The following is an 11,409-nucleotide window of genomic DNA, read 5'->3' as shown; positions in this document are numbered from 1 at the left end:
TCAAAATATGACATATGACTTTTAATGAAGAATACATTTCTGAAAATGCTTTTTTAATGTATTTAGTCATATTAGCATTAGCGTTAGGAGCCACAGGACCGTGAATGCCTCAGCTCATGCCTCAGCTCATGCCTCTTAAAGCGGCGCTTCCCCTTTAAATCCGTGCAGCTGAGCGCAGTCCGGAAGTAGCGGAGAGCGGAGCGGCCGCCGCCGTCAACACAGTCACGCTTGTTTATTTTGATGCATCCCGTCTGATCGGGATCGCTGGGTTTTCCCCGAATCACCAGCTTCAGGTTGCCGGTGTGACATTTCGGGAGCATGGCCGACGGTCCGGAGGCGCAGGCTGACGGTGACGACCCGCCCAGTATCAATTTGCCGCCGCTCATCACAGTTTCCGACCTGCCCAGCGCCACTGCCGCAGGTAAACCGTGTGTGAGTGAACTGTCACCAGCGATGAGTCATCGGTCCTCACAACGGGGGAGCTTGTTTCCTCCAGGTGCAAGGACGGCAGATAGGAATCCAGAGCTAGAGGTGGTGGCTCCTGTGTAATAAGGTGTGGCCTGTACATCCAGTTAACATGCAAGCTCCAGAGGTGCGATGTGGTTACAGTGTCTCCTGCACCTCATCTGTATTTTTCTTCAGATTATATTGTTACAACTGAATGATTTGACCAAGGAGTTCATATGCATGGCTTTCAAAGGTTGGACACAATCATAAGAACACTTGCAAAATATAATTCAGTGGAGCACTAAAGCCTTGCAATAACTACACGAGAAGCTGCTTGGTTACTGTGTTCAGCTCTTGTCTATTTCTGGGTCCCAGTAGTAGCCCAGGGACTGTCAGTGGTCCATGAGACGGGTCCAGGAGCTCAGCAGAAACATGAGAAATAAATTCACTCCACAATTAGTTTCTTCCCACATCCAGCAGGGACACTCACACAGTTACATAACAAAACGATATGCAGTGAGAATAGGACTCAAATGCAGGATCCTCGACCAGCATCCGGGCCTAATGCGATTTTGTTTATGCACACTGTAACTTGAAAACACTTAGGGGATCTCTGCTGAGGCAGCTGAGTCTCAGTCTGGAGGCATTAAATAAAAAAGCATTAATAATGTAACATAGAAAAGCTTCTTTAAAGATAAAATATTCCTCTCTGCACCAGTATGTTTCTCAAACGTTTGACTTGTCAAAAAAAAAAAAAAGCACAGGTGTCATGAATACCATTAACAGTGATGATAAATCTGTGTCCTCACCAGGCCGTAACCTGAAGGAATGGCTTCAGGAGCAGTTCTGCGACAAACCTCTGGAGCAGGACGACATGCGGCTCCACAATGCAGCCTACGTCGGAGATTTGGACACGCTGAGGAACCTGCTGCAGGAAGACAGCTTCAGACGGTGAGGCAGGGTCGCACAGAAGAGTGTCCCATGAAGTATTTGTCCGTCTGGGGCCTCACTGTGTGATCCATGTCACTGCAGAAGTGGCAACTTTTCCTGGTTGGTGGTTTCTGTGCTGTGTAGGTTTCATTCAGTTTGTTTGCTGAGTGACAGCTTGAGAGACGCACATGCTGTACGGAGTATGTCCTCACACATCCCATCACCACAAAACAGTCCTAAGACACGTGCTTAACACAGGTCGTATCAGCGCCTCACACTGTCAGCGGGCATCCTGCCATCCACACAGAGGTACTGGGACCTGCGATGCGGAGTCAGAGCCTGGATCAGCCCAGTGCGACACACATTTCACCCCAGCGCCACGGTGTATGCAGCAGTTATACTTGGTCCGTATCTCCACATCCAGCCGGCCCATTACCACTGGGTTAGACTAGTTCATCTCTCTTCTATGTGGTTTACAGCGCGCTGTTATTCCAGTAAAATAGCTTTTTCTCACTGGATTTGCCCTGATCCTGCCCTTTCCAATGTGGCTGAAGCTGCAGTGCTGAAGGCAGTTTATTTTAGCAGGCAGTTTTAGTAAATATTTTATTTGTGCTGACCGTGCAGCAGCTATATTTTAAAGATTTTAGCCTCTTTTGATTCAATTAAAATACATAGAAAACTTCACAAGTGCAAGTGCGACAAAGCCAATATGTTGGCTCTGTTGTTACAACTATTAACCGCTCCCTTTGCTCCCTTGGTGCCAGGCGTATCAATGAGAAGTCTGTGTGGTGCTGTGGCTGTCTGCCCTGCACCCCCCTGCGGATCGCAGCCACAGCAGGACACGCCGCCTGCGTGGCCTATCTGATCGGCCAGGGAGCTGAGGTGGACCTAGTTGATGTCAAAGGCCAAACAGCCCTCTACGTAGCCGTGGTCAACGGGCACCTGGAGTGTGTCCGGATCCTCCTTGAAGCCGGGGCAGATCCCAATGGGAGCCGACACCACCGCAGCACCCCCCTGTACCACGCTGCACGGGTGGGAAGGCTGGACATACTGCAGGAGCTCATCAGGTGAGGCTGGACCAGGCTGTGCCGGCCGACTGATCTGTGGCTGTGTTCAATACATGCACACACAAATGGAAACACAAACTGAATAAAATGTCATTCATTTCTATCACATTAGTTTTATCTTCTGTCCGGCTACTGAAAAAACTGGTGACAGTTCTTACTGAGAAAGGTGGTGCCATCCAGTCCATCTTTAACCTTTCACTTATTTGTTTATTTTTTATTTTTTATTTTTTTGTGTATGCAGTGGATTGCGTAAAGGTCAGCATTTGATCTGCTGCTGGCTGTGTGATGTAAGGTTTTCCACCGCTCCGGGGAGAAGTTATGTCATTTCCCGACTTAAAAAAGATGCTTCTTTCATCTTTCCCAGAACGCACAGTATCAAATATTTTCAGTCACAGTGTCCCATTAGTCAACATCAGCAGCGCACATTGATGTTGAGTATTTGACATGAAAAATCTTTGTGACTTTGTGAACACACTGAGAAGACATACACTGTCAATTTTCCCCTACTTGTTTTTATTTAGACACATACAGAATTTGCACATTACACTGGCTCTAATCTGGCCGACATATTTATAGTAAAAATAAAAATTTTCTCTACCATCAACCGATGTTTGGGGCCATCAAGGATTTATAAACCTTTATCCATGACTCTCTCTCTCTGTCCAGGTTCAATGCTGATGTAGACATGGACCACCAGCTGGGCCCCCGGCTCCTGTTAAGCGCACGCACCCTTAACACGTTGGTGGTGTGTCCTCTCTACATCAGCGCTGCCTACCACCACCTCCACTGTTTCCAGCTGCTGCTCCAGGCCGGCGCGCAGCCTGACTTCAACTACACGGGGCCTGTCTGCCACGAGGCCCTGACCCGCGGCCTGGCCTCCTGCCTGCTGGATGCGGTGCTGCGTCACGGATGTGAGGCGGCCTTCATCCACCTGCTGCTGGACCATGGGGCCAACCCGGCTCTTGTTCCCTGGGATGAGTCAGAGCTGGAGGCTCCTAACCGAAGGAAGGTGGATCCCGAGGCGCTCAAGGTCTTCCTAGAGGCGAAGAGTGAGTAAAAATAATTTATAGGGGGAAAAAAATCTGGGCATATGCAGGGTAGATCAGTAGTCAGTGAGGATAGATACTGTAAGATTTTGAATTGTCAATACAATACAGGGTGTAGTTGTTAGTTGCTTCTTAAGCACCCCATCACTTCTCCTCTGTTATAAGACAAAAAGTTTCACCATACAGTAAAGCACTGTAGTAAATATATAAGCTTTTTTGTAAAAATAAATTAATAAAAGTAGAATTTATGAGCATAGGGGTCAGTTGCCTTGATGGGATGATAGTGAGTCTCCCTCTGCCACTGCACGGAGGAAACAATTTGTCTGAGTGACGCCCTACTTAACATTCACACCTAGAAACGCTCCGTCCACAGTCTTCTATCCACTGAATGACTGCCATCTACGTTTGTTTTTCCTCAGGAAATTTTGACAAGCTTGTAGCTGCTTCAGTTTCAGGTTAATGGGCTGTGTCCAAACTTACTCCCTATTTATTATACAGTATTGTGCACAATGGTTACCATCATTTTATTTTAGTGTCTGTTTGTTAATTTCAGGAGAAATTCAAAAGAAAGGGAACGAGAGCTCCTAGATTCTGCTAACGACGCAATGTTTGTCATAGAGGTGAAAAGTACCGTACAGTTGATTGCACTGAATAATTCTGCCCATCGTAGAGTAAACTACTCTGAAAAGCTAAAAAAGAAAAGGCAGTGAATGATGGCATGTTATTTTGGACAGAGAGCTGCTCTTGTGAACACTGGCTGACTGTCACTCTGATGTGACTGACTGGGAGACGTGTCTGCTGTGAAAAGGCCTCATGCCACATCGTCAGTAGCTGTTCAAAGACTTTTCCAAATGCACTGCCATTCTGTTCTAGGATTTCAATCCATACATTTTCATAGTAACTCAGTTTCCTCAAGTTGTAACTTAATGCGTTGCCTCTTAATGCACGTTAGAATTACACCGTCATCACTTCTCACCCTTCGCTGACAGCTGAGACCATAAAAGCTGAGGATCTGACACTCCTAACAACACGGCTGACAAAGGAAAATTTCAAACGGGGTTAACCAGGGGATACTATGAAAAATAAACTTTTCCCCAACCCGTTGTGTGGTTCCTGTGTTGCAGCTGCTAAGGAGATCCTCCCTTTGCTTTTCTGTCTTGTCAGGATGCCCTCGTAGGCTGACACACTTGTGTCGCATCCGGATCCGCAGAGCGATGGGCAAAACTCGTCTAAACCACATACCCTCATTACCTCTACCAGAACCCATCAAGAACTTCCTGCTTCACCAAAACTGACAACCATCCACCTTCTCGTCTTCTACGGAGCTCATCCGACCCAATCCAAAAAACCTCACTCAATCTCACTGAAGCCCCACGATAGAACGTAGTGAGTGATTCCACTTATTATTTTCTAATAATAAACATTTATTGATATTATTTTTCAAGCGTTTTAAAGTCAACAGTTATATAAGACTCCTCCTGACTCTTCCTGTCAAACTGTAATAATTTATTGAAATGCTTCTTAACTTATCAGAGAACCCTTAATGTGTCCTGACTTGTGGAAACTATGTGTATATTCTAACTGATTGCCTTGTAAATTCCCAAATCACCAGGATTATGTCCTGTTCCTATGTCTAGTCGAACGTTTCAGCTTAACAGTCACAGTGAGAATGTCATTTTAGTTTGCTATTAAAAAAAAAACCCCCATGTGATAAGTATCTCATTCAGAGGCAGAGGAACATTATTCAGACACAGCTCCCTTGGATTGCTCATTTATCAGTGTTATGTAAACCTGGATTTTAAGCCTTTTACCATCTCTCAGTCAGAGTGGATGGCAAAATGTTCAACCCAGAATTCTTAAGTTTACACCGCAGATCATTTATTGGTGTTTTAATTCTGCTTCTTTTGATGCATTAACCACATACATGAGGCTGGCAATGTAAGGGCTGGACCGGCAAACTGTCGTCCTGTGTTTACATCAAATGTTGGGTAGTGATCTTTTTTTAGCCGTATGCCTTAACATTGAGTTTGGTAAAAAATGGCCACAAGATTGATCCAGCCAGGACTACTAATGATAAACCCAAATGATGAAATGTGAAATTTAGATTTATTTATAAAGCCTTAGAGGACTTATTTAAAACTGGGGTTGGCAGTAATTTTTTGGCGTCAATGGGCAAAAATTCCATAATCACCTTTCAGCATATTGTAATTCAAGAGGTCTGAGGGCAAACCAGATGTCTGCAGCTCCTTTTAAGAAAAATCTAAACTGTGACGAAGGACTTTGGCCAATCACAGGTCTTTTCAGAGAGAGAGAGCGTTCCTATTGGCTTTTCTACAAATGCAGACACGTGTGCACGTCCCTTCAGATAGACGTGTCAATATTGGTGAAGTATCTCAGAGATGGAGGAAACTTGCTGTACTTCTGGGCAGGCTGTCATCTTTATTTACCTGTAATGTCCAAATGTGTTGTAGTGGTTGGTTGTGCTGGTAGATTTGTCATGTAAACAGCCGATGGGTGGCTTTGTCAAATGTTGCTAATAGTTTAGCCTGCTGCTAACCATAGCCAAAGGCTCATGGCTGCAGCTGTCTTGCTTGTGTTGTGAGTGTGTTTTTTTGTTTTTTTTTTCTCTGGGTTTCTGCTTACCCCACCTTTAAAGTCCTGGATCCTGACTAAAACAAAAGTAGCAAGTTTACATTTTGGGTCTAACTGTTAATGTATGTGTTACCATCAAACACTACGACGGAGACTTTGTAGAAAACGTACATTGTTAAAGCACATTTAAGGAAACTTTCTCTGTAACAATGACAATCTGTTAAAAAGTGAATGAAATCAATTTAAGATGAAAAGACCAAGTTTGTATTTATTAGTCTGAAAGCTGCCCTGTCTGTTGCACCTATTGTCTATTGTGCAAATCTGTTGCACAGCTGCTTTTTTTCTTATATATTTTTACTGTTCAACATGTTGAAATGACCTTATTTCCTTACAGTAAATGTTAATACTTTAACATTCTCCCCTGGTTGTTTTTTAATCAATTGAAATCTCCCAAACCAGAAAGTTTCTTCAAAAGCAAGGTCACTGTCCTTGCTTCCTGTTCTGTCAGTCATCTCCTGGAGCGAACATGAGCACATTATGTCTTATGTCAGAGCCACATCACCAAGTGACAAAAGCAAGTCATAAAAGATGGTATAAGATCTTTTTAAAAGCCAGACCTCCTTTAGTTCTAAGCCTGAAATGAGGAACAACCAACAACCTGATCTGACCTGATCAGAGTCACGTGGCCCCACGCGCAAAAAGCATTCTGGGCTAATTGTAAATGACCCAAGGATGTATCAGTTAGACTCGGGAGAAGGGAGTTATAATATAAGGAATTAAATAAAATGTGAATAATCATTTCCATAATTTAGCAATATCATTCAACTGGGAAAAAACAGGAAGGAATGAAACACTCTATATACTAGTCCAGAGTTCCTGTCCAAAGTGACAGCTACGTTTCTGTTCATGTGTTTTTGGCTCCAGGGACATCAACGTCGGTCAGTTGGTAGCTGGTTCACCGCTTTAATCCAGACTGAAATATTTCCACAATTTCTGGATGGATGTCTATAAAATTTTATAAAATCATTGACAGCACAAGGGTTGATATTTAGGGTTTATAGTGGCATGTCTCAGCATTGATTAGATAGTTTGCCATGTAATACAGATACCCCCGCCCCATTAGCCCCAACTGTACTTTGTGATTAGCGTTAATTAGCAAATGTTAGCATGCTAGCACACGAAATTAACATGGTGAACATCAGCATATTAACATTGTCATTGTGGGCATGTTAGCATGTTATTGTTAGTTGCACTGCTGTGCCTTACAGAGCCACTAGCACAGCTGTAGCTTCACAGTCATCTTGTAACCCAGCTGATATGGCTGCTTGCCAAGCCCTCATAATTCTTTGCTCACTAAATCGATAACTAAATTGATTGATAGGGCAAAATACCTACTTCCTCTCTCATGCCTGCTGCCTTGCTGTTGTCTGATTCTCCCTATTGTCCCAGAACTTGTGATTTTTTTTTTTTTTTTTTTTTTACTTTCTCCAGAGGAAGTAATAAAAAATAGGATTGTGTTGAAGCTCTAGATGAGGACATTTGTTATTGCTGTGAAGCTGATAAATGAGCCAAGATGTCATGATGGTTGAGAAAACCACATTTTGGTGAAAACCCAACCGGGCCCCGTGGAAGCTGCAGAGCCTGGGAACCCCAAGTGGAAGCAGCAGGGGGCACGTCAGCAAGGGGGAGATGAGGACTCTCACTCCAAAAAAGTTCTGGCAAAGACCTGAGAAGATGAACTGGGACGCTTTCAGAAAAAGCCTTGGAGGAATTACAGATTTTCTGCTGCTGCTGTGTTTTAAAATGATTTTCTTTTCAAAGTTGAAAAGCTTCTGAAACAGCATTTAGGCTGTTATTTGAATTAAAACCTACAACTGACTGAGACTTAAATATTGATTAAATAAAAACATCTAACCGCAATCTCTATCTTGAGCCTGTACAGGGTAAAGACGTGCGTTACACTGTTGTCCTATGTGGATGAAAGTAAAATGTTTGTGTGCATGCCTGTCACATGAGGGCTCTAGATGGCACTGTCTTCCTTTCAAGCATGGCAGACATCTCGCTGTCTTCCAGTGTCTCTCCTTCCCTCACTCTCTCTTTCATTTCTGTCTTTCTTTCCCATCTCTGCCTTTGTCCGTCTTTCTTTCTTTTCTTTCTTTCTTTCCATCTTTCTATCCCCCGTCCGTTTGGTACAGAGGATCCAGCTGTGGACCTCGGCGTGTATCCTCAACTGCCTCATCCCTTCAGATCTCATTAAAGCAACTCTTTCATTAACAGAACACACACAGAAACACTGAATGAACCCTTTCGCATCAGTGCGGAGTGAAGCAGGGATCGGACAGTTTGGTAAACCACTATCTTCCTGTGGGGAGTTTCCACTGCAAGAGGCCTCTCTTTCAAGTCAAACTTATTTTATGTTATAGTTTATTTAGAAAGGCTCCCTGCTGTGTTTGTTGTGTATACATTCATTATAAATTTATTACAGAGATTTCACAGAAAGTTTTATTCCCAAGTAAAATATCACTGCGGAAGATAAAACAACAGAATTGATAGCACAAGATCGAGACATGTTTCACTTTTTAAAGTGCATAAGGTTCACTTTCACAGACTCAGTCCTCTTTTGAAGGCTAAATGCTAAACATCAGGAAATTATATTTTATTGGTGAATGCTTTTGTCTTGAAAACTTCAAAAACATGATGAGCATTAACAGTATTTAAACACCAAAGCGATTTCCTTTGGTCTTGCGTTTGCAACAAAAGAGAAACAGAGATGGTAAATGGTTTGTTTCCTCGGAAGAGCCTGGAAAAGCTGAATGGTGTTGTTCATTCCTAAGTTTATTTGCACCACAAACTGCAATCAAAGTCTCAACAACCTCTGCTAATATCACCACAGTGTTCCGCCTCAACTGGGGACCAGCATGCAAAGGGGATGTTAAATGCTGTGCAGCTTGCTTATGATGCGACCACAGCTAGGATTAAAGACGTTTCCATGGATCTGGTGTTTTCACATAACTTCTCTTGGTGTACGTGTGCGTGTGTGCGTGCATATTAGCGTCATGAATGTGTTAGTGGTGTTTGTTTAGCATAAATGAACCCAGTTTCAGTAAAAGAGAGGGTCAAATTTGTGTTTGTTTGGATGAAAACTCACCTGTAAGTTGTTAAGTAGTTCCACCACAATCACTTTGTGTCTGCCTCTTTATCAGGCTGCCTGCTCCCCTGCACTTGCACTGGCGAGTAGCCTGTTGGTAATTGCCACGCGCTATAATTTGAATGATCTCATTCCTGAGGCTTTCCGGAACTCTTAGTTTCCTCCAATGACTACATCACATTGTGTTTACCACTGCCACACACACACACACACACACACACACAGGTATTCTGGCTCTGACCCAGTGTAATTGGAGCTTGATCAGGTTCAAGCCCTCATTGCTGCCACACAGCAAGCTTCATATTAGAATGAGTTCAAACCTGAAGCAGTTTATCGTGACTCACAGAGATGACATGAAACTGAGTTTGTCGGGTAGCGGTCCAAGAAAAGCAGCATTTTCCATCTGAACCCGTGACAGATCAACAGAACAGGAAAGCTTGGGTGTGGACGACTGAGCCTCTAAATATTGATCATTTTTCATTTTCGTGTCATACTTTAACCTAACACACGTGGATCTCAACTGCACGTCCGGAAGCACTTTTCCTCTAATAAGGCCGTCTTACTCTATAAACTACTCAATCAGTGCTCTGGTGCAACACTCACAGGGAATTCCTTTAGCTTTATTGATATAATTAAGGAGTATATGGTTGGAAATATTGAACAAATCTTTACTTATAAAAGTGCGTTTTAATTAAAAGCCTCAGAGGGGCTTAATGAGTCTTAATTTGACTGTTTTCCAAAGGAGCCGGTAGTCATGAAATGTGGCGAGGGCAGGAAGGATGTGAAGTGATTGCTTCTGTAATTGCTGTCACAGTCTGTAACTTGGCTCTTATACTTAATTAGTTCCCTCTCATTTGTGTGAGGTTTAGTTATTACGTGTGTACTACAGCTTGTCCGCCTTTCAAGAACAATGTGGCTGTAGAAACTGAGAGGAAAAGTCTGCAGTCAGTGTGATTTTTAAAGGGACAAATATTATCCATATTCACTCATTAGCAGTGATGATCGGAAACGAGCAGTGGGCTGGTGTGGAAAACAGACCCATTATGAATGGCTGGTTCTGTTCTTGCTCCTCTCTGTTAGAGTACTTTACTTCAGGTTCTGCTAATTAGACTTTATGAAGCATCATCAGCTCATTATGAGCAGAGCTATGTTCAGAGCATGATGAAAAATGTGCTAGTTCAACACTTAATCAAGCAGCTGTACATGCAACATGACGCTGAGATATTTCATATTTGAAAAAAGTTGCTTTAGCCGTGATAGGGGCATGTTAATATCAGCGATTGGCTTTGGTCCATATTGACAACTATTGGCTGGATTGCCATGGAAGTTTGATCCGCACCACACATAAAGATGGGTGTAGCCTGCTTGACATCACCCATAAGCTCAGAGGAGGCTGCGCCACCGTCGCCATCCTGGCAGTGACCGACTCTAGGATAATCCAAAAAAGTGCTAAGATGAGGTGTGAGGTGTGTTTGCCAGTTCTGTGGCAAACATACGCTCATTGGTAGCACAGCTTGGCCTCTGGGCATCTTTGCTCGAAAGGTAAACCACAGCTAATTCATTTGCTGGCTAATTAGCGTGTTTACAAGCTAAGCTAACAAGCCAGGTGTGGTGAGTGCAGACGCCGATACCTACTAATTAATGCTAAAATATAATTAGTGCTAGAATATAAATACAATAAAAAAATCTAGAATGTGACTCAACTCAAAATACTGAAGCACAGATTTCCTCACATTGTTAGTCAATTAACTGCACAACAAGCCATATTACTGGTCTCAGAAACATCCTCTAAAAGGCAGCAGCAACACAACACACACGGTTGAGAGGTCACGTTTAGTGACTTGAACTAGCTGAGGCGAAGCCTAGCAGACAGCTGGCAACTAGACACCAAGCAGCTACTGTGACGGCACCTACCTGCCACTCAAAGAGGCCGTGCATTCAATTATGAAGCTAAAACAAATTAACAGGAGAGGTATACAAGCTTATTCCCAGTACAGTTGGGGAAATTAGCTATCGAGACCAAAATAGTTTTTTGTGGCTGTAACATCTGTCTGTTTTTGCTGTAAATTTGAGCATTTTAATGTGGGAACCTGTGGGGATCCACTTGATTTTGGAGTTAAAATAACCATTTTAGGTTTTGGCACTTTCATGTCATTTTACAGCCCCAGTAGTTGGTGCT

General features: G+C 43.2%; 1 protein-coding gene across 2 annotated transcripts; it reads left to right on the top strand.

Annotated features, from left to right (window-relative positions):
- The first annotated feature begins 175 nt into the window (after positions 1–175).
- Positions 176–7,578, top strand: asb1 (ankyrin repeat and SOCS box containing 1). 2 transcript variants are annotated; one of them, XM_071490155.1, is made up of 5 exons: positions 176–421; positions 1,260–1,398; positions 2,142–2,444; positions 3,111–3,493; positions 4,655–7,578. In XM_071490155.1, exons 1-5 carry the CDS (start codon positions 319–321, stop codon positions 4,783–4,785), a joined length of 1,059 nt encoding a protein of 352 aa, XP_071346256.1. In that variant the 5' UTR covers positions 176–318; the 3' UTR covers positions 4,786–7,578. The 2 variants fall into 2 exon arrangements, with proteins under 2 accessions (XP_071346256.1, XP_071346331.1); XM_071490230.1 differs by having other exon boundaries at positions 421–553; positions 4,655–4,927.
- The last annotated feature ends 3,831 nt before the right edge of the window (positions 7,579–11,409 follow it).

Source organism: Trachinotus anak, unplaced genomic scaffold, assembly GCF_046630095.1.
Source record: "Trachinotus anak isolate AG129_WGS33_773 ecotype Australia unplaced genomic scaffold, CSIRO_AGI_Tana_v1 ptg000001l, whole genome shotgun sequence".
NCBI classification, from domain to species: Eukaryota; Metazoa; Chordata; class Actinopteri; order Carangiformes; family Carangidae; genus Trachinotus; species Trachinotus anak.
The sequence above is the reverse complement of the archived record's forward strand: the minus strand, read 5'-3'. Positions and strand labels throughout refer to the sequence as shown.

Excerpts from the sequence above, each read along its gene's own strand:
- asb1 (XM_071490155.1), top strand. The coding sequence starts at position 319 with ATGGCCGACGGTCCGGAGGCGCAGGCTGACGGTGACGACCCGCCCAGT. Across the intron at positions 422-1,259 it reads GCCCAGCGCCACTGCCGCAG|GCCGTAACCTGAAGGAATGG; the intron begins GTAAACCGTGTG and ends TGTCCTCACCAG. Across the intron at positions 1,399-2,141 it reads CAGGAAGACAGCTTCAGACG|GCGTATCAATGAGAAGTCTG; the intron begins GTGAGGCAGGGT and ends CCTTGGTGCCAG.